Genomic DNA, 23,236 nt, shown 5'->3' with positions numbered 1-23,236 from the left:
TGGCTTGAACTGCTCGCCACTTTTCCTTATCGTGTGTTCAGTCCACCACGTGGCCTGAGACATTTGGGCTAAGGACCTTCCGTGTCCTTCTGCCCATCAGGGTCACTTTACGGTATGTTTCAGCTGAAGAAACAGACATGGTATGCTGCATAAACCAGCATCTTGGCCATCTTCTAATTGCCCCTAGAGCAGTGGAAAGCACAGTTCATGTTGTACGTGGAGAAATACCAAAGTGCTTTACTAGAAAACCAAGGTCTGTCCATAGCTAACACTACAAGAAAGGAGTACAGCTCCTTGGTGGTCTCCTCCCTGCCCTCCTATGACACCACCACTGTCCTGCCTTGAGTTGGATCCCAAACTCTCCAGCCAACTGGCCTTGAATGTATATTGTGCTCTCTGCTCTCCTGCCACTGGAAATAAAGGCATTCTAAAAATGGTACAGTGGCAGCCATAGCATATTTTCAAGCTCTTTTATTTTCCCCTGGAATACTTGGGTTTTTTTCCTCGGGTAACTTGCCTGCTCATCACAGGGACAAACTCTCCAGCTGCGCAGGCTGCCTGAAGCCCGGAGGACTTTCTCTCTTTGGTTTTGAGAATCAGACCTTAGGAAAACAACAACAACAACAACAAAAAAAACCCAACAGTGCAGAGGTGTGCTTTTTTTTTAAAATATGAATTTTTATTTCTTGATCGGAGTTCAAGAGAGTGGGTAGAGTGGAAAAAGCGGAGTGAATTCATTCAGTGAAAAGGTCTCGTCCTGCCTTACTGTTAGGTCAGGAAGTCAGTAGGTGGTCAGAAGAGTCCTCCTCATCCACTCATCCCGTTGACGTCATTCACACAGCTCTCGTTTCTGACGTTTTCTAACCTCTCTTCAGAACTTCGCTGTAATTTTTGAGACATTTTTCTGTTGCTTTAACTTGCTGAAAAAGCTAAAAGCTGAAAAAAACCGCAGGACTCAAAATCCTGCTTCGTTAGAATGGGCAATATCTTTTTTTTTTTTTTTCCAGCAAAGGTTGAAAAATACGGTTCAAAAATACAAACAGGCATTGAACATTGCACCAAAAAGCATTTGAAACACAAACCTCAGAAAGAGAAAGAGAGAGAGGGAAAGAAAGGGAAAACAGAGTGAAAGAGGAAAGTCACAGTTTCCATGAGAAATCCCTTAAGAAAGTGGCTACCAGATAGTAAATAGAGAAAAGAAAGTCAACAAAAGATTTAAAAATGTTGGTGGTTTTTTTTCCCAGTTGTTAATTATTTACAGCTGTAATAACAGGATTGTCATGCATTAATCTGCTGCCAGCTAGATTCTTTCTCATAGTGGAAGAAAAACAGTCTCACAAGATGGAAAACAAATCAGAAGACATAGCGGGAGCATGGATTCAACCTGAGGCAGTGAAAATGAGCAAACCCTCTGGCATTTTGTTGCGATGTGCTCTTTCTTTCAATGGGCTGCCCCAGTGTGATGCTAATGCAGTGTTCCTAGCAGCGGACACCAAGGCTTCAGCTAATAAGCAGCAGGTATCTCACCTTCAGAGAGGACACTGGCCTCTGGGTGTCCCAGAGCTCTAGCTGAAATTCTAGCTGATGTGGGGTTACTTGTGGCAACCTGCCCAGATTTGGTGGGCTCAGAACCTGCCTTGTGCCAACCAAGAGGATCTTTCCCACTCCAAAGACAGCCTGGCAAAGGCAACCTGGTAGTGACTCAGGTTTCCCAACTCTACTCTTACTACTTCTGTGGTTGCAAAATCAAGTTACTCAGTATGATTGCCTTTACGTTTGCTGGTTCCCTGCAAAAAGACAGGAGAAAGCGACAGACTTTCCAGAGGAAACAGTGCTGCCGGCAGTGTAACGTGAGCCAATGGGCTTAGCAAGCTGACGGGACCTTCAGGCAGCAGTGAAGAGCTAAGAGCCTTCGAAGACAGTGAGAGCATCCTGGCTCACGTGGCCAACTGAGGGCCAGGCTTCCCTCTTTAGGCAGATGGGATCTTAAAAGCTCAGGTGCTTCTCTTACCTGCAGCATTCCTTTGGCCACGGGCATGACAAAAAAGGATCCAGCCAGGCTTTGTGCTCCCTCCCAAAGCAGTCTCAGTCTGCAGCCTTTTGCTGCAGCACCTCAGCTGCATGCAACCAGGTTGTGCTGCTGTGGGAGAGCTAAAGGTTCATGGCATTCATCTGCTAAAAAAGCCATGCTGCCTTCCTGAGGGCACCCCAGCATCAGGGGCAGGAATAAAAAGGCTGTGTTAGAGAAACTGTGACATGCAGCACTAAGTTTTCCCAAAAGGTGCTGAGCAGTGCTGCCAGCAGTGACCTTGGTCTCAGCCAGCATGTCTCCATTAGGGGCTGGGTGTGCAGAGATTCTCCTGCCTTGCTCCCCTCGCTCCCTCTGCCTCCCGAAGCCATCAGAAGATCTGCAGAGACAGATGAATCTCTTTACAGAAGATTTAGCAGAGAGAATGAGAATAAAGTAAAACAATTTAAAGTGGCAGTTTTCCCTCCCAAAGAGAAAGAAGTGTGACTTTTAGCTATAAAGAGTTTGTGAGCATAACTATACACGCACACGCACATATATATATGTAAAAAAAACCTTGGCTGACTGAACAACAACAAGGTCAAACAGTAAATATTTATACCTTGAAGCCATCAATCCCATCTGTGCTGTGGCATCTCGCCAAAAATGCCTTTGGGGTAGTTTTGCTTGATACAGAGAGAAGCTTAGTGAACTGTTCAATGTTTTTTTCCCCTACATCAGCATTAATAGAGCATTTACATTTTCATGAATATGCCTCTCCCCCTGGCTGAGCCTTCCCCACCACCAAGGAGGCAGCGAAATGTCTGCCTCAGGGCTGCAAAACTCCTGTAGACACTTGATTGGGTGGGTTCAAGAGAGACACGCTGTTTAAGGAAGAGGACTGCAGCAAGGGTTGGCCTGCTGCGATGGACCTTTCCTATGGCCCCGTATTGGCTGCCCACTGTCCCAAGCACCTGGCGTGCACAAAGGGGTCACATGGCTTGTGTTTGGGAACAGCAAGCGTGGGGTCTGCTCATACTGGCAAGGTCCTACAATGAATGAACTGGGTCCTCACCAGCGCCACCAAGCCGGTGGAGGTCAGGAGAAGATGAATGTGTTGGTCTCAACACTTTCGGCGCAGCTTAGGGAGTGGTGGAACTGTCTTTGCTCACATTGAGTTGGTGCGTGGAGGAGAGCTGCCTCATGTGTCACAGTCCTGCTTGGTGATGTTCAAGAAGCATTTTCAGAGCAGTCATATGGGGGTATCTCTATCAGCCCTTTATAGCAGGTGGCACCCAGAGACTACTTCTCCCCTCCCTCCTGCACCACAAACAGCATGCACTGCCTCTCCTGCCTGCTTGGATGGCTCAGCCCAGCCAGCCCCTGTCTCCCCGAGCACAGAGCACCCCAAAACCACACTGATTGTGCCTATGTGTGGTTTCAGAGCAGGGGAGAGGCAAGGTGCCAACAACAAGACATCCAACTGCCATTTTCAGGAGGAATGTAGCTGCAGGTTGGAACTGCGCCGTCTAAGGCTACAGAGCAGGGGTGCAGAATAACAGATCATTTTGGTCACTTGTATGGACTTCTAGCTCCTTCCTGGGAGACTCTCCTCAAGTCAGAGGGCTTTGGGTCTTGCAAAAAAGGCAATAAACATTGGAGCACTGAAGTGACACACAGAGCCCGCTGTGCACAACGGGCTTTCTGTGGAGCAAACTATTGCTGGCTGTATGCAGGTCCATTCCTGCACAGCCCCAGTTATGAAAGCAGAGCCCTTAGCTGCTGCCACAACGAGGATCCAACCCCAGTAGCTGGTGCTGGGCTAGCTCTGCAGAAAAAGGGCCCATCAGCATCCTCGTGTTAGCTGGGAGGGAAACATCCCAATTTGAGCCTCTGACAGATTTTAAAAAAAGAACATTATCTTCTCTGTGATGTCTGCTGGCAGGAGATGCTAAACCACTTATTTATAACTATCTTCCTGAAATGCTTCCCTGCTTGGAAGCCAAACTACAAATCCTGTTTGGTTTGTTGTCTTTAACCAAAGGATGCCGGTACTTCTGCTTCCAGTTGGCAAGAAGACTCGGCACCAGTGCCAGCCTGTGGTGGGAACAGACTTGGCTTTCAAGGCGTGCTCTCACTGATCCAGGGAGGGAGCTTTTACCCAGCAGAGAGCAAAGTTTTCAGAGTCAGGAGAGTGAAGGCAGGCCAGCAGGTGGGTGGCACTGGAGGGCAGCATCCTGGGGAGGAATGAGAGCCTCGGGCAGCTGGAGGGGAGAAGAAGTGGAAAGGTGCACCTGACAGTGTGATGAGCCAGGTGGGATCACCCACAGGCAGAGGGGATTCTGGGGAACGCCTGGGCGAGCAGAGGGGACTAAGGAGGAGACTTGAGTCACTGGATCCCAAATTTAGGCTTGCCTTTGACATAATTTCATTAGTAAACACAATATACTCTTCGTTACCATTTTATTGTGTTTGTTTTGCTTTTTATAGGGTTTCTATTTCATTCACTTAGGCCTGAGTATTATAGTGACATGAATGTTTTATGAGATACACTTCATCTAGCTTATTTAAGAAAATGACATCTGAGTACAAACCAAAGAGCCTCACGGCAGTTCGTGCAGCAGTGACTGCCGGGGAGCCCAGGAGATGGAGGGCAGCAGCAGTGGCACTCGCTGCTGGAGGGGATGGTGCTGGCATGGGGAGAGCAGGAGGGTCCCGGGGGAGCAATGGGTGTGGGGCAGCGCTCGGGTGGCTTGAAAGCAGCATGGCTGTGCCCCCTGTCCAGCAGAAGAGCTGGGGATGGTGCACCCTCCCTCCACTCCTCCAACCTGATGCTGGGGCTTTTCCCTCCTCGCAGCCCTTGGGAATGAAAGGCACTGTAGAAATGTCACGGGCAGCTTGGGGTGCGGATGCTGAGGATAGAGGCGGTTTCCTCAGCATCTGCTTTGGGAATGTGCCGTCTCTCACCCCATGCTGTCTGCTGGTGGGGATGTGCTCATGGATGGGCCGTGCCAGGGGCTGAGCCAAATTTCCTCTCCTCGTGCACTGCTGTTGAGCCAGCGAGAGGCAAGGGACAGGCAGGACACCACCAATGCCACACACACCGCAGGATGAAGCATCCTGCTCTGCCCCGCACTGTCCCCATGGATATTCCAGGTGGGGTGAGCCCTGCTCATGCACCAGATGGAGAACTGAGCTACGTGCAGAGGCTCAAAGCAACGCTGAAGACATCAACCTGGGGGTTCTGAGTCCCTAGGCAGACTGCGTGGACCCAAAATGTGCTGGGGGCAGGTTGAGGGCCTGGTCAGAAGGGCAGCAGAAAGTACTAGAGGGCTTATCTTGGAAGAGTTTGCAGGTATTAGAGCTGGGGTGGCACCTGACTCACACATCTCCCTGGGACAGCAATATCGCCCTGCTGTTTCAAAGGGCCTCTTCTGCTCTTCTCCCTGGGTAGTGAGGATGCTCAGCTACACTGGGAAGGACAGGTAGGTTCTTGGGGATCAACTGCAGCCTCAGCTCCCACAGACGGCACGGTGACTCATGGTGCATCAGGGAAGGAAAGGGCCTGAATCAGCACTGCTGCTGCTGTGCATCAGAGAAGAATGTACCATGGGACATGCCACGGCTGTGCTCCTGCCTGTTGGTGAGTCTCCCCTGAAAGGCATGGGCTTCTATGCCTAAATCCCCCTCCAAACAGTGAGATATTGCTGAAGGTTGCTGAATAACCAAAGGAAGATGAATGGGGAGCACAGGAGATGCCAAGAAGGGGAAGTGGACAGAGAGAAAGTGATAAATCACCCATTTGATCATGATCTCTATGGCTTCCAGTCCTGAGGCTGAATGCATGTGGCCTCAAAGCTACTGTATCCTCTCCAAGGCATTAGACTTGACTTCAGTTGCTGACTGACCCTGAGAAAAATTATTTCTCTAGCAGAAAACATCTCATCCTCTAACATGAATTGCCCCAAGAATACAGGATGTCCGATGGACAAGACCTTTCTCACCTGTTCTCATCTGGGAAGAGACATGGAGGAAACCAGCAGCTGGGTTTGGTGGTGACAGAGAAGAGGAAGCCCTGTAGATACCTATAAGATGCTACCACCTTGTTCTACCCTTGCTATGGTTCTGCTGACCCCCTGGGCACCAAAAAGCAGCCCAGCAGACTGCCTCTGGAGGCCTCCATGTCCTCAAGTCCAAGCCACCAGGAGAATCCACCACGCTAGGGCAGTCCATCACAGAAGAGGAGGAGGGAGGCAATAGTAGCAGTCCCCAGTGGAGTGGAGCATGGGATGGCAGTGTTGTGCAGATCGTGCAGATGGCAGGAAGTGGGAGAGATGGAAGCACAGGGTGACTTGGACAGATGGGGGACATCAGACTCACGATGTCAGAGGCACAACTTGTTATGATCCTTTTCCTTTCCTTTTATCATCAAAGTAAAACAAAAATAGACATATACAGGATTAAATTAAAATCACAGTTTTGTTTACATTATAAAAGAACGGTCTAATAGTAATAACAGTATTAATTTCAAATGAACAATAATAATTAAACAAAACAGGAAAAGAAGAAAGCCCTGGAGAATTCCTGCCTGGATGGTGCTCACTGATGGAAGGTTTGTGTGATAGGTTTTATTGTTTAGGGATCATTCCTTTGATAGCTGACTCTCGGTTTACGTAGGTGGCCCAGTAGACTAAGTTGAAAATGGCAAAGAGGACTGGAAAGACGATGCGGGACATCTTGTCTACCTTGCTGACGCTGTTGTACGTCTTCTTACTCTCTGGGAGCTTCTCCTCTAAGCGGGGCATCTTGGGGGGTACGTTGGTGGCAGTAGCAGTGGCAGCAGCACTCTTGGAGATGGTGGGCAGGCCAGGGTCCTTGGCAATGTTGAGGGGATATGTGGTGCCAACTATGTTGTAGGTGTTGTTGGTTTTCTTCACTAGTGCCACTGGTTCTTTTTTCTAGGGAAGGTGGAACAAAAAACATAACAGAGATGAGGTGACTGTAGAACTGCAAGGGGAACATTTTGTCCTCAGAGTTCACCTGCCTGACTGGATGAGAAGGTGGGAAAGGATGCAAGGAGTGAGAGGCTGAGAAGGCAGCATTGTGGAAGGAAAGGAGAATGTGGTGAGAAGGTGACCAGAACGTGTGACATCTGCCACATGAGGGCTGCTGGAGCAGAGGGATGTGCTGGAACACATCTTCTTCAATTACATCAGCTGTTCTGCGTAAGCCTGGCATGAAGCATGGAGTGCAAAGAGGTCCTGGCCTAGCAGGTAGGTGCTAGATCTGGCTCCAGGTCCTATATCTGTAGCCACACAGTTGTGCTTGCAGCCTCCTTGCAGCCCCTTAGATCAGGGCTGTGATATGAAAAGTTGTGTGCAGCTGCACTTCAGCAAGAGCTGCCCAGGATGGGTGACCCTTTGGTTGGCTGAGTGCTGCCAAGTCTATGTTGCATATTGCCAGGTCAGTAGAAGTGAAAGCAAGCTCAAACTATATACAAACTCCTTGATTTCTACCTCAGTTGGGTTCTGTTTTCTGTTGCATGTAAGGTTCAGCCATGGAGAGATGAATCAGGAATGCACTCTTTAGAAAGGAATGAGAACCAGTGTGATCATCCTAGGAGAATAACTTGATTTTCTGCTTTGCCAGTCTGTTTCCTGAATCAGGTGAGAGGAAGAAACATCCATTGACAATTATATTTATGTAGTTTTTCTTTGTTTTGTTTTGTTCTTTAGCAGAAAGCCAGTGGCCTTAATAATGTGTCTGACTGCACTGCAATGTTTTTGAACCATGATACTAAAACGCCATATCTTATACTGCCTTGGTGGCCTGAATATTTCACAAGGACATGATGATATCCAAAATGCCTCTGGGATTCTTTAGGGCATTGCATGGCCTCCCAGGTATGATACAGAACCAACAGAAAGCATTTGCGATAGCCCTGGATTTGAGGATTTCAGATGCTACAGGAGTGGAGGGAAACCTTTCATCTTGCCTTCATATCTAAGGGTTGCTGCAAATCAAGGAAGTTAAGTACAGCCCTGCCACAGGCTGCAGGGACATCAATGCTGTCTGTGCTGAAGGGTGGAGAGCTTCTGTAAGAAACAGAAAGGATGCACTTATGTGTTTGATGTGGTGTGTTGAAGGATGAAGGAGAATGTTTAAGGCAGACAGTTCCAATGTTAATGAAGATGAGTGGACAGGAAGATAGAGCTAGAAAGTCATGATGGATGTTTCCCCTGCTCTGGGGATCTTTCTGTAGCTGTCAGGGACTTGGGACCAGATGCACTGTAGGCTATAGTGTATGAAGCAATTCAAATCTATTGGGAAAAGCCCACTGAATGAAATCTGTTCATGTGCAGACATCAGACATCCTACACATCCCAGCACCTCTGTGCATCCATGTGGTGTCCACTGTAATGACACCCAGAGTCAGAGCTAGACACAGCAATGACTCATAGAGGGAATCTAAAATCTAAACTCAGAACAAAGTGTGACTTTGGATCCCATCTTCTATTCAAGAACAACTGGAACACAAGATTAGGCTCATCCAGCCACTCCACAGAAGTGCTTGGTACAGTCTTGTATGTATGCATGTGGGAACCATGCGCAAAGTGACAGTCAGGAGAAGGGGAGAGCAAACAGTCAGCAGGATGTGTTCATCCCGGCCTCCCAGCCTGGGAACTCGTAGCAGGCAGTACCTCTGGGTAGCACTGGAAACTGGAAAGGCCAGATTGACCATCCGTCCTGTAGAGACGCTCCAAGGGCTTTAGCTTTCAGGCTGCACTTCTGTTGTAAATGTATCCACAACCACCAGGAACATTTCTGGTTACCTTAGGAAAAGCAGACTTCTGTGCAATCTTTAAATCCCTCTCCAATAACACTGTAGCTCAGACTGCAGCCTCACAGTAATTACAGCAATTACAGAAATTAACCTGCTGTTAGAACGAGGTCTTTAGAGTCCAGATCAGACTAAACCACTGATCAGACCATATTCATACCCCTTTACGGATAATGTGGAAGAGGTTGTTATGATCTTTAATGATTAATTGAGTGACTGGTTTCTGCAATTGTTGGAACCACGTCAGCCTTTACCCTCTGTACAGGAGGTGAACTTTTCCTGCTAAAGAGCTGACAAGAAGCGAATAAAGGACAAAAGATGTTCTACTTTCTAAAACATTCAACTATGTTTTCGTACGATTAGTTATTAACATAGCTACTGGAGGTAATACAATAATTAATAATCAGTAATGAAATGAAAAACACTTGTTTGCAGAATGTAATTTGAAGTGCACTGTGATTATCTGAGTACTAATCAGCCACGTTACATGAATAAGATGTCTGTAAATGACATGACATCCTCAGCCTGGCAAGCTTTTCTGCCCCAGAACTTCTAGAGTGACTTTGTCCAGTTGTCCACAGGTATCTTCTGCCCTGGACAGAGCTGGGAGCCTGGGAAGCCTTTGCTAAACCTCCAGGGCACCAGCTTCCCATCAAGGCACACGTGAGAAAACAGGCTCCTGAGATATCAGAAGGAACGGTTCAGCCTGAAGTCACTAGATTGCATGTTGTAAGTAAGTGTTTCAGGCAAGATTCAGATAATTAAACAAAGCAAAATGTGCTTATCAGCTGCAAAGTAGCCCTCTGCTTTCCCCCTGCAGACTTATCCATGAGGAGTTCCGTGTTGGACTGGAACAGAAGGAGAACAGAAAAACAGGAGGAAACCCCACATTTGCATTTGAAAACTTGCCCTAGTTAAAACATCTATGCTGAAAAGCTATTCCTGATTGTGTGGCCCAGTTTGGGCTCTGGGAGGCCAAATCTTTCTGAGCTGCTGTCTTGAGGGAAAAGCTGTGAAACCTGGTCTAAAGATAAACATGTTCCCTGGATACTGTAGTCTGACAAGTTCTTCCACAAACACACACGCTGGAGTACAATGGCATTTCTGTCAAATATTCTTGTCTCCCAGGCCCTCTATTGAAGAGCTAAAAGCTAAACCCCTGCAATTGTGGGAATTACTGGTTCTGCTGATGACCTGTTGGAGACTTAGCACTCTGCAGCTGCTCCCTGGATAGAAGTTTGGGTTGGAAGCATTCTCCCCCTGACGGGACACTGAGAGTCGCCATCACTTCTGCGTCATGGATTGTACTGGAGAAATGCAGTGTATGTGCCTCTTGCTATTTCAGAGAAGAGTCACCTTAATGCCTCCAACTAGCTCCAGTCTGGGGCATATTTGTACTCAATAATTCAAAGCCCAGTAACTGCAGTTGATGTTCCAGCAAACACGGCACCCCTTCCTCATGCCAGCCATAGCTGCTCTCTGGAGTGTGCCAGAACCTTAATTGTGTCTGAGGAATGAGGTGTTTTACACTGAGGTGTCCACAGACTGAGAAGAGCCAAGTGCTTGTGGCAGTGCAATATTGCACTAACAAACAGTCTGTGTTGAAGTCAGGATACTGTCACCTGCTGGTGTGACCCCTGGCATCACAGTATTATTTACATTGGAAAAGACCCTTACGATCATCAAGTCTAACCATCAGCCTTCCACTCCGAGTCCACAGCTAAGCCATGTCCCTAAGCACCACATCCGCACATCTCCTAAATACATTCAGTGATGGTGACACCACCACTGCCCTGGGCAGCCTATTTTATGTCTAACCACTCTTTCCCTTAAGAAATGCTTCCTGACACGCAATCTAAACTTCCCCTGGTGCAACTTGAGGATGTTTCCTTGCATTCTAGCACTTGTCACCTGAGAAAAGAGATCGACACTCACCTCACTACAACCTCCTTTTCAGCTAATTAGAAAAAGCAGTGAGGATTCCTCTCAATCTCCTTTTCTGCAGACTAAACAACCCCAGTTCCTTCAGCCACTTCTCAAACATCTTGTCTTCCAGTCCCTTCAGCAGCTTCACTGCTCTTCTCTGAACGCATTTCAGCAATTCAGCAACTTTCTTGTAGTGAGAGGCCTAAAACTGAACACGGTATTTGTGGTGCATCACTCACCCCTCCCATCTTGTCTTCATTCTGCTTGCATGTGACTGACTGATGATTTTATGATCTCTGGATCTGCAGACAAAAGCTCAGAAGTTGGGTCAGCCCAATATGCCATGTGGATAGTGCTGAGAAAGAGGGTGAAACGGTGTGGAAGAATGATGCATGGAGTCTAGTGAAGATGCTGAAAACATGAATCACTTGCAGTACGAATGCAGTAGGACAAAGGAGACATGGGCTGTAGAGCAAGGGAAAAAGTCCCATCAAAAACATATTTATCATAGTGAAGCAGGAAAAAAAAAAAAGAGAGATGGGCCTGAACCACTCTGTGAGTCTATAAATTGGTTGAAGATGGAGGCCTATGAAGTTTTGTTCTAGATCCTCTCCATTGCAAGGAGGGAACTGAAACAAAGATGCCATGGGTAGGAAGAAACAAAGGAGAAAATAATGATTCTCAGATGACCATGGTCAAGGGGCAAACTTCAGAATTGCTGAAGGGTAGATTGGACAAAAAGCCTGCCTTCATTTGAAGTGTGTCCTTATTTGTTCTCATGTGTTGGAGTGCAGCTGATTGTTTTTATAGTGTCTTTCCACCAAGCATCAGTGCAGAGTTGTGCACAGATACAGCGCTAAAATGGACTTTATGCACAGCTGTGACATTGCCAGTGGAAATGGGTTTAGGTTACTGTCTTCCAAGTATGCTCCAACATGAGGAAGAGATGACAGAGTTCATGAGTTTCCAATGGAGAAATCACCATAAACGGTTGCCCCTCCAGATTCCCAATGTCAGCTTCCTGAGAAGTGACCTTGTTGGCTCCAAAGACGGTCAACCCCATGGCTGAGATGGATGAAGTGCAGCAGGGCCTCATACACAGTCCCTCTGTCCTGAAGTAGGTCCTTGTAGAGAGATTCTTTAAGGATGCTGGAGATAGGGAGTTTCACTGACTACTGGAGCCAATCTCTTTGGCCTCTCACTTCTCCCCAACCACTATCATTTTCTACCTTCCTCTTGGTGATGTTTTCTTAAAATTCATCTCTACTAAAAAGTTTTCTGCGTTGGATTCAAATACTCTTTCCAGTTCAATTGGCACCTCTAGGTTGGTTGAAGCCGCTATGCCACACAAAAAAACAGGAAATCATCTACAATGAAAAAGTAGTAGCAGACGACAGGAAAAGCTCGGAAGATATTTGGGCCCAAGAAGCATTAGTCAAATCATATTAGAGTGTGCATTAAAGGAAATTTTTTGTGAGATCTATGGTGATATCTGTTTGACTTGCATTAGAGAAGGACTGCCGAGTGTGTGCAGAGTAGCTCCCTGCCAGAACCGAAACCCAGCTGTGGTTGTAGCAACAACATGATCATTTATGATGCAGAGATCAGCGACTTACAAGATCAGTCCATTATTACATTATACCCCAAAAAAACTTGCTTTTCTGCACAGATTTATCCCTCTAAATTGATGGAATGGAAGAAAGGGAGAAAGAAAGAATAGGATGAGCCCTGAGAACCTGGACATGCTGGAGCACCTGTCAGCAACCAGCAGCTTTTGCAAGGCAGTGACTTATTTTAAATCAGAAGGGAAGCATTGCTGCTGTGCCTGCATTTGAGGTGAGGGCAGGGTTGACGCCTATTGATTTTGCTCACATCCATGCAAGGAAACAATCAAACATGGCCTGAGTGAGGATCCTTGCCATCCCATCAATGAAGAACACTTTCTTTGGCTGGGGGAAGGCTCTCCAGAGACCAGAACTCAGCGTGGGCTTGTCACTGGCAGTTTTACTCCTCGTACCAATGCTTAAAAACGCCAATAGTTATTCTTTTGCCTCCTCTTTATTTTGAGGTTTCAACCACCTGGCTTGTTAATTGTTTCAAGAAGAGCTAATTAAAGGCTGGAGCTGAGCCAATAAGGCACCTCCATTCTGTAGCAAATTCACTGCTTGGAAATATTCAGTAGAATAAAGATGAAAGCAAATATGGTGACACATCATATTCACAAGCTCTCTGAAAGTCCACAGCTGGTCAGGGAATTCTCCTCCAAGGGGTGCTTTCAGATGTGACTATTTGTAGCACATATAAAATTGTGATGGAGAGATGGGGCAGTCAGAGCTTCTGAGCTGCAGAGACCAGGAGTGGGTGAGCTGTCTGACTTTGGATCAGGTAAGGAACAGGGTTGGCTTGAAAAAGCATCTATAGATTTGGAGCCCTTCCTGATTCTTCATCTGACAGCAAACTCTCACAAGGAGTGCTCCCTCTGAAACATTTCTGGTCCTGCACTGTTTTCTTGTTCAATTACCATATGTGCAAACACTTTTACCCTATTGTTTCAGCATGATTACTTTCGCAGTATCAGGTCAATAAATAAATAGAGGAGAGTGCCACTTTTATGATGAATCAAAACCTTTGGAGCCCTTGCTGCTTTTTTGACTGTGCTCACTTCACACAATTGCCCACATCTGTGTGAATCCTGACTGCACTGAAAGGGGCACAAGTTGCTTTGAGGACCTGCTCTGATTCTTTCTTTGTGCCAATGACCCCAGAAAAGTTCCTCTTATCCATGAGAGAAGTTCCTCCCACCTCTAGAGACCCAGTTACTGTACATGATGGAGGTGGAAGACCACCAGCAGGCCTCCTCTGGAGCCTTTCTGCCACGAGTCTGGTGCTCAGACCACAGCTGCAAAAGCAAATGCAGAGAGTCCAAGAAATACAAGACAGAGGCATGCAGCACCCAGTGATGGCTGTAGTTCTCCATAAGGCCTCTGTCCTCTTGCTGTGACCTCCATACCAGAGAGAAGACTGACTGTTGTCCTCCTAAAAGTTACTGCAATTCTGCCAGGTAGAGCCCCACAATTATAAACAACACATTAAAATGCAAAGGAGAAAAATATAGAGGCTCCAGAGCCAAGAACAAGGAGAAATGTGATTTTCAAATTGATTCAATAAATACAAGCAAGGAGCAGCATGCTATAGTAAGTGATTTCTCTGCACAGCTGAGATTAAGTCAGTTAGGAGGGAGGGGGATCGAGCAGGAATGGTGATGGCTGTCAGGAAGGATGCTACCAGAGAGGCTGAAGGGAAAACGTGGGTGATGCCAGGCACTAATTTGCTGCCAGTTGCTGTTTCCAATTGCTTGCTTCCCTCCCACCCTCTTTGCCCAAGCTTACAAAGCAGCAGCTGTGGTCAATAACATGAGTGCTAGGAGCTCCCCACTGCTGCACCATGCTTGTCCATGCGGAGGGAGACCTACAGCGAGGGGTACCTGCTGCAGGGACACAGGAAGGTTGGTATCCCGTGGTGTATTTGTGTTCATGCAGCATGCAGGCAACATACAGTGGAGTATTTATGGGATAGAGAGAGACGGAGAAAGGAGATCACCAGTGGAGCAAGACCACAACATGCATGCATTTCCTTTTCCCCAGCAAATGGTCATGCAGAAGGACAGAGGGAAAAGCGAGCAGGTTGATCTGAGTGTTTTTCTCCATCTAAGCACAATGACCAGCCCTCCTCCATCATCCCTCAAGAACCGCTCCAGTCAAGACCTGAACTGGGAACCCCAGTAAGTAACACCCAGCCTCCTGAAGTGCTATGGGGCTGCATGCTACCCACTCCTGGTCCCAGCGCAGTTCTCTTGTGCAGCGTTTCTTCTGTCACTCCACCCCGGCCTTGGCCACGGGGCTCACCTTCATCTCCTGGGCCTCCAGCACCTTCTTGCCATCCCAAGCCCAGCTGCGCTTGGTGAAGTAGTTGACAGTGGCAAATTCAATCAGCGCAGAAAACACAAAGGCATAACAGACGGCTATGAACCAGTCCATGGCCGTCGCGTACGCCACTTTAGGTAACGAGTTTCTTGCGCTGATGCTTAGTGTGGTCATGGTGAGCACAGTGGTGACACCTATGGAAACACAGCAGAAGACAAGGATGCTGTCAGACCATGCACTTGCACTCATCCATCCCTGTCATGCTTGTCCTCTGCCCCTCCTAGGAAAGTCAGCAAGAAAACTTGTCATAGGTTACACTAACATGGCCCACAGATATGTTGTCCCTACAGAAAGGGGGAGATTCTGTTCACCGCACACACGGACAAAGACAAGAACTGTGGGCAGGAGCCCAACTGGATGGACAGTGGGACTCCAGGTCCTGCCTACATGGCCAGGCATGCATCAGTGGCCCAAGATGCCAGAATGAGAGTCACTAGGATTCATCTTATAAAATGATCTGCAGCAAAATGCCTTTTAAAGCTTTTTTCATTAAAGCAAGCAACCATTGCTATCCATTTTCCCCAATAATATGCTTTTCAATTAAAAATGCATTAAAAACATTATAAAAATATTGACTAAATTTCACTTCCCTTAAGCTATACTCCTGGTAATTGAAGAGTTTCAGTAATATTGTTGGCAATATTTTCAGAGAGGAAGAAAAAAAGAATAAACAATTGGAACTCTCATTATTTTCTTAATAGCAAAGCAAAGCAATTTGGGAGCTAAGACATTTTTCACAAAGGTAGCTTTTAATTTTTCAATCAGCTCTTTCCTGCTGAATCCTAGTTGCTACTTGAGAAAACCTTTCTAATTGCAAATATCAGGATAACATAACAGGGAATCAAATATCCTCAGAGAAGGTCTTGCCCCAGGCACTGGGAGAGCAGAGACACCCCCAAGCTGGTGCAGATGTGGGAGCCCACAAGGGGGCACCACCACAGACAGGTGGGGTGTCTGGGGGGGGGTTCTGGAGGGGGAAACTGCAAATGGTTCACAGGTAGGTGAGTGGGAAGAGCTCATCGGTACATCTCTTCATGCAGGCACTGGTCCTGTTTTCCTTGTGATATCTGAGCTTTGAGATGTCGGCAACCACACCACTTTCTGTCTTAATCAAAAAGATGAGCTAGTGGTAAGATATACACCCTCTCTGCTTGGTGATTTCTGTGCAGTATGGTCTGTTAGGCTGTATCTGCAGGGCACTGTTATTTCCAGGAAATACTCCTTTTGGCATCAGCAGACCAAGGTATCACGACAGATGCCTGGGATGGTTTTCCAGCACCAGGGCTCTGCCTGCCCCCTGACAGTGGGGTATGGCAAGGGGGTTTGTGTGCATGAGGTGTAAATCCTGAACTTGAGGTCTTGGCAGAAAAGCACAGAGCAGTTCTGTTATATATTTGTGAAAGCTATTAATGTAAGTGCAGTGCCTGAGACTTTGCCTCAGAGAGGGAATCTGAAACCAGTTGAAGAAAATAATATATTTACCATGCAGTTATACTGCCTCAGCTCAGGAGCCTGTTACACAGAGGTCTGACCAGGGGCACATTAGCAACTTCAAAGGTAGTGAATTAAATGCCTCCCCATGTATCTATCCTCTCCTCAACTCAAAAGCCAATATAGATAAGCAGACACATATAATTAGATGATCAATACCTCGATTACTGTTAATATTTATGAGTTGGCTTGTAGCAAAAACACGGATAGGGGTATTTTTACAGTGATTTAGTGGAAGAAGCACTAGGAGGACACTGAGAGCTATTCTGAGAAATGGACATCAGCTTCATCAGTGCCAGTGAGTTGGAGATTGGAGAAGACTAGCTCTGATGGCTGGTCCCTCCTTTCTTGTTTCTCAGCCACCCCCTGGAGCTCTTTTCCCCCTCTGAGACCTGCTCCAAGCAGGACATGCTGACTCAACTCGTGGCAACCAATGTGTGCTGGAAATTGGGATTCTTGATAATTTGTCTTTTTCTGCCTGCTATGTATTAATAATTAATAAGGCATCCCATGGAAGGAGAAACCATACACTGGGGTCCCAAGACAGAAACTCCCTGGAAGGCAGCAGCTTATACACTGCCTCATCTTGTCTCCTCTCTGTGGGTGTGGACACTGGTATTTGAACCACAGATGCCACCAACCCCATCAGCCTGGGTCAACACCCTGCAAACCCCCAGGTCACTCGGGCAAGGGAAGCTGGCTCCAAAGGGCACCGAACTTGTCCACCTGCCAAAGGGATAGTGCAGGCACATAGTCCATTGCATGTACCAAAATGTTCTGCCCTATGAATCTAGACAAAGGGCTAATTTCCCATCATTTGCCTTTCTCTCCAGTCTGTCTGGGGACCCCCATGCTCACAGACTCACCAAAAACTGTTCTGGCGGGGACGGACTCCCTGTTCAGCCAGAAGGAGACCTGGGACAGGATTACGGTCATGATGCAGGGCAGGTAGGTCTGGATGACAAAGTACCCGATCTTCCTCTTGAGGTGAAAGTGCGTGGTCATGACAACGTACTCCCCTAGGGACACAACCAGTTAGAAGCACAGATCCACTGAGTGTTCCAGGATGGGCCAACTGAGCACTAACCCATCTCCAAAGCAATAAAGGTCTGTGTTGAGTGAACCTGCAAACTCTTAGGTTTTCTGTGACAAGCCTGAAAATATTCTGCTTTTCCTCACTTAAATAATCGCAAAAAATAGGGCAAGTTCTGTGGTTCAGGGTCTGGGATGTAGACCAAAAGAGCAGCTGTCTCTATTTTCCTTCAGTGCCCTATTCATCCTCTCAAAGAAATGCACCAAAGCTTTGGATATTTTGCTGGATTATTGTGCCTTTTTGTTGTGTGTATGGCTCTGCTAAGTCATTACACACAAGAGCCTTTAGCAGCTTTCTTGCCATTTCAGGTTATTCATCTGTACATTTTACTACAACTTAAGTAGAGAGATGGGCCAGATATGATGACATTTAGTCCCCTGGACTCCCTACATTTCCCCAAGGGAGGTGATATGAGTTGTTACAGACAGACACTATTAAAATCAAGTGCACCAGAGAGGAAATATCCTCAAATGAGAGAACTACTGGTGCATACAGCAGAAGAAAAAAAAAAAAAGAGCACAGAAAATAAAATGGGAGAAATGAGAGAAACACATGAGATAACAGAAGCTATCGGTACCTGAATTCAGAGGGAAAGGGAGGAGGAGCAGATGGGAGAGAAAGATGATTAATATTCGTCATTAATCAGAGGAAGCAATTGTTTGGGAGAATCTTCTATTAGCTATGATAATATTTGTGTAAGCAGATGCAGTGAAAATCACACATCATCATGTTCCACTTGCCTCCCCTGCCTGCAGTGCTCTCCTGAGGCGCTGAAAAAGGATCCAAGACGAATGAACCCGCAGTACCAATGACTAGCTGGGCAAAATGGGGCAACTTTGCCACACAACACATCATTTCTAGAGGGTATGGGTGAAAACACTAAAAGCTAAACAGTCACTACCTCATAGTGACTGCCCCAGATGTCCCCAGCTGCATACTCCAACAGCACCATGGTGCTTGCAGCCTGCAGGTACTACCACTATCATTCTGCCAACTTGTGGCATTCAAAGCCCATGGGTCCATCTTGCCTTACAGTGTCGTCAACCTGTGCATCTTATCATGGTCCCACAAGTACCTGTGCTGGATCGAACCATCTCTGTCCCAACGACATGGCCCAGCAGGTCATATTGGTTCAGGCGAGATCCGCCCTTTGCAACTTCCACTGATTTATCCTTCCCCAGGGTCCAGGTGTAGATTACCTCTGTCTTTGTGTAGGCATCTGTGGAGGAAAAAGAAGAATGAGCTCATGCACCTAAAATACACCAAAATTAGCCCGTGGCCAAACTAATCCTTGCTATGCATTCCTCAGAGCCACATGGCTGAACACAGCCAAGCATGGCCAGAGACCAAAGCAGTTCAGCAGCTGCTAATCAAATGAGCCAAAGGGAGCTACTGCTTTGGGAAAGCCCCACCGTGACTTGACAAAGACTGGGACAGACTGCTGAGAGTGGCTGTGAAGACAGCTTACACACAGATAGGGTTCATTTTTTTGTTTCTTCAATTAAAAGCAAAAACTGAAAGTATTTACCTTCAGGAGAAACTCTCTCCAAGCCTCACAGCTCTGGAGGTGGTGTGCCCTTCCACCAATCTGCTTTTTCCACTGCACGATCCTGTGCTTGCCAGAATGCAGGCAGCCCTCCTGGCAGTGAGGGAGGGCACTGCTGAGCAGCGCTTGCCATCACATTGCCACAGAGACAGCCTGCAAGGGCTGCTGGACTGCTGTAAGGGGCAGTACTGGGCTCAGAGCCAGGGCAACCTTCCAGGGCTCTGTGAGCTCCTCTCTCCATCCAGCTTGCCCAGCACTTCTCTAAAACCAACATGGTCGTCATGGCCTTCATGAGCTTTTCTGTCCAAAAGCCTGTTTGTCCCCACAGCTGCTCCCTTTCCCAACAAAACCCCCACACTCTCAATGTTGCAAGTCCTACAGTATCTAGAAGTGAATTTACATCACATGCTACCAGGTTCTATGACACTTCATAAAGCTCAAACTTTCTCTCCAGAACCACTTTGCAGTACTGCTCTTGGCAAGAACAAAGTTGACTATCTGCAAAATGCTTCAACAAGAAGTTTTTCATTCATTTTTACCACCAGCTTCTTGTATTAAGACATCTCAGCCTGGGGTCATGTCAAGCCTACTGTGGAAATTTCTCAACTCCTGTTTTGTTGTTGATTGTATCCTTAGGTAAACAGATCACAGAATCAAAATGGCTTGAAAACACCACTAAGTTCAACAAGTCCAACTGTCAACCCATCCCCACATGCCCACTAAGTCCCTCCATGCCACAACCACACAGTTCTTGAACACCTCCAGGGATGGTGACTCCCCCACCTCCCCAGGCAGCCTGTGCCACTGCCTCACCGCTCTCTCAGAGAGGAAATGTTCCCTAATATCCAACAGGAACCTTCCCTGGTGCATCTTATGGCCATTACCTCTCATCCTGTCACTGTTAGCTGTGAGAAGAGGCTGACACCCACCTCAAGACAACTTCCTTTCAGGTCATTGCAGAGAGTGGTACAGTCTCCTTTGAACCTCCTCCAGACTGAACAATCCCAGTCCCCTCAAGGGGAATGTCATTTGTCTGTTTAGCTCCAGCTCAGGAGAGCCGAAGGCCCCAGTCACAAGGGCTGCATTCTTTAAAACTCAGCGACAGAGCAGTGTGTGACTAACCCAAGAGCTCCACCCATAGCAAAGGATACACAGCAGTGCTTTGCAGTGCCATCCGATAACGGAATGTTAGGTCTGACGATAAGAAATCTGAGTATGCAGTCATACGCATAGATTCACAGAGTCATAGAGTGGCCTGGGTTGAAAAGGAGTACAATGATCATCTGGTTTCAACCCCCCTGCTATGTGCAGGGTCGCCAACCCCTAGACCACACTGCCCAGAGCCACATCCAGCCTGGCCTTGAGGGCCTACAGGGATCGGGCATCCACAACCTCCCTGGGCAACCTGTTCCAGTGCATCACCACCCTCTGTGTGAAAAACTTCCTCCTAGTATCTAACCTAAACCTCCTTGTCTCAGTTTAAAACCATTCCCCCTTGTCCTATCACTATCCGTCCTCGTAAACAGACTTTCCCCCTCCTGTTTACACACTCCCTTCAAATATTGGAAGGCCACAATGAGGTCTCTCCCCAGAGCCTTCACTTCTCCAAGCTAAACAAGCCCAGTTCCCTCAGCCTTTCTTCACAGGAGAGGTGCTCCAACCCCAAACTAAACCCCTATATCCCAAGAGGAAGATGGCAAGAACTCATGAAACTGCAACCAGGAAGCAGTAAGCACCCTGGGTATTTTCACATAGGCATTGCTCAGTCAGTGGCTCAGATTAGAGAAATGAGACATCTTTAATAGAATTTGAGAGCATCTCACGGTGGCATAAAGTCACCTAGAAGCAGATCAAAGAAGAAATACTAGTCCTAGTAGGGTTCACAGACAGAAACAAACTTCCTACAGAAGCGGACCCAATGAAGGCACTGCTGGAAAAGTCTTCATCAGGGAAGTTATAGGTTTCTTTCTGCCTACTGGTTTAGGTAGTGTAAATATCTTGGATCGTAATTCCTTGCATATTTTCTTAATTAACAAGGGTGCCACCACCCCATTTCCCCAGCAAACAGTCACTGGTCTGCGATGTCACCGTGATGCAGCACAGTCACCACAGTGACGTCTGTGAGTGCCCCAACCCACTCCCCACTCCTCACATCACGGGTGCCATTGCACTTCATCCTGCTGCTGGCAGAACAACCCTCGTTGGCTGGGGAGACCACTGCAGACAGAAATTTCTGTCAGGGCGAACAATTAGGAATTAAAATGGAGACATCTTCATCAGAAACTCCGGAAGTTTCTGTGCCAAACGCTGACTTGGCAGACTCGGCTTCTTCTGTCCTGCAAAGATGGGGTAAAAGATTGGGATTGGTGGCCGGTCCCACCTGAGGGGGCTGCAAGGTGGTGGTATTTGGGTTTCCAAACCCCCTGTCCTGCTTTTGAAAATCCTCAAAATTCAAATTATTAGTTATTGTAGCTTTGTCTTTTCCAATCTGGAAATGGCGGCATCTAACTCTTCTCCTCTGCATTTTGCAGTTACTCTGCTACTACAACCCCAATTTCAAGAGAGAGTACCCATAGCTGCAAAGACAGCACAAGCGAAGCGCTGGCGTTTGAAGGAGAGCACCAGCTGCATTCCCACTGGAGCTGGATTTGGAGGAGGGCCCCCTGAGCAGCCCTTCAAAGAGACAGCGAGGCCCTGTAGCACCAGTGCACCATGAGCCCACCGGTAGCAACCAGGATGCTGCTCCTGCTGCATCTGCTGCTCCTCCATCTCCTGAACCAAACGGTCCTTCTCCACCAAGGCTGGCACCAGACAGCGGAGCTGGAGGCGACGGAGTTGGACGTCAGCACAGTTTATGCGATAGGAAATAGAGATCTCAGGTACCAAGTGAATAGATTGTAGAAGTTTCAGAAGTAGACGTTCTGAGTATTTTCCAGTCATCCTGTCCTGTTTCCTCATTTGACAGTTACTCTGCCTGTGCCCAAGGGTGGGGGGTACTTCAGGGAGATTTCATTTCTCTGACCTGGTCCAAGCAACGATGGGAGCATGTGGCAGGAGCAGGGAGGTACGGGGTGTGAGCTGGAGCTGCCTCAAGTGCCCGATCCCCTTCTTTCTCTCTGCCTGTCCTCTCTGGGTGGATGCCTGGATGTGGCAACGAGCCATTCAGCCTGTGGGGATCCCTGGTGGTCACGGAGGTGAATTTGGCTGTCCTGTGAGCAGCATGTGTCTGGCAGCAGCACTGCCCTTCTGCTCACCAACCTGAGCCATGCTGAGCTTCTTGCCAGGGAGCAGCTTCCAGCTGCAGGCAGCTTTTTGGTGCATACGCTGATTGAATCCTACTCCAACAGAAGAGGTAAGCACAGATACCACGCAGGTGGGTGCTTTGAAAATATTCATAGGGGCAGAAATCAGGGACAGCTCTCTGAGCCGCTTGTGTCAGACCTCCCAGCGTTCAGAGGAGAAATCAGTAAAAAATACCCAGAGGAGCCCCAGAGATAATAGTTCGTCAAGCAGATGAGCAGCTGCAAACCTGGTAAGGCTGGGAGCAGCCTTCATCTCACCAACAGACTGCAAATCCTCCCTAAATTAGGACTTGGTAGGTGTTGGGACTGAGACTCCCAGTCTGCCTGCCCTCCACTTGAGAGCAGGCTGCCCGATGATGTTCCTTGCTCATTTCTGATGACAGCAGGAATTATGTGCAAGATACCAGAAACAAATTTTTGGTCATGTTCCCATCAGCATCAATGCTATAACTAATAACACCATTACTAAAACACTGGAAGGCACTGGCCATGTGAAGGATTGTTCTTTAATTCTGAAGCCAGCTCCTTACAGAGGCTGATCAAGGTACTTACAGCTCCCAAATTTCAGCGGGCATGCGTGCACATCCATTGGGAAGTCCTCCAGGTGCATGGGGCACTCTGCATGAATGGTTAGCCTACAAGACAGAACACAAGGCATGATCAGAAACACCAGGCTGCAGAGGATCCCACCTGGCCCTTCTGCCACGACATCTTTACGCTGCATCCATCAAAGGCAACAAAGGCCTCGATGTGGTCACTAACCTCCGGGTCTCTGGGCAGAAGGCCATTGGCTGCTGAGAGCAGCAGGCACACCAAGCTGGCCACATTTCATGTTTTATGAACTCAGCCCTACTGACTGAGTTTATCTTTATCCACTCAGTGCAATCAGAAAATCTGCCAAAGCCCAGGACTTTTGTTTGCTTATGAACTGTGCACAAAAAGCTCATTAATGCCTGGTGCCAGGGGATATCTCATGGACCGTGCTGTGAAACAGAGGGAAAGTGCTTCCAGGGACAGCTAACACGGCTTTTTCTTCCTAGTGGCCT

The 23,236-nt window shown here is 47.5% G+C and overlaps 1 protein-coding gene across 2 annotated transcripts in view; it reads right to left on the bottom strand.

The window, feature by feature from the left end:
- Positions 1-657: 657 nt before the first annotated feature.
- The window catches only part of GABRA3 (gamma-aminobutyric acid type A receptor alpha3 subunit), a 62,044-nt gene continuing 39,465 nt past the window's right edge, over positions 658-23,236 (bottom strand). For both annotated transcript variants that reach the window (XM_420268.6, XM_004940729.5), the window contains exons 6-10: positions 22,743-22,825; positions 18,418-18,561; positions 17,116-17,268; positions 14,681-14,892; positions 658-6,966 (exon numbers count right to left, since the gene is read on the bottom strand). In XM_420268.6, the coding sequence (XP_420268.4) occupies positions 6,637-6,966; positions 14,681-14,892; positions 17,116-17,268; positions 18,418-18,561; positions 22,743-22,825 (922 nt within the window). In that variant the 3' untranslated portion in view covers positions 658-6,636. The remainder of the gene's footprint in view (positions 6,967-14,680; positions 14,893-17,115; positions 17,269-18,417; positions 18,562-22,742; positions 22,826-23,236) is intronic.

Source organism: Gallus gallus, chromosome 4 (genome assembly GCF_016699485.2).
Source record: "Gallus gallus isolate bGalGal1 chromosome 4, bGalGal1.mat.broiler.GRCg7b, whole genome shotgun sequence".
NCBI classification, from domain to species: Eukaryota; Metazoa; Chordata; class Aves; order Galliformes; family Phasianidae; genus Gallus; species Gallus gallus.
The sequence above is the reverse complement of the archived record's forward strand: the minus strand, read 5'-3'. Positions and strand labels throughout refer to the sequence as shown.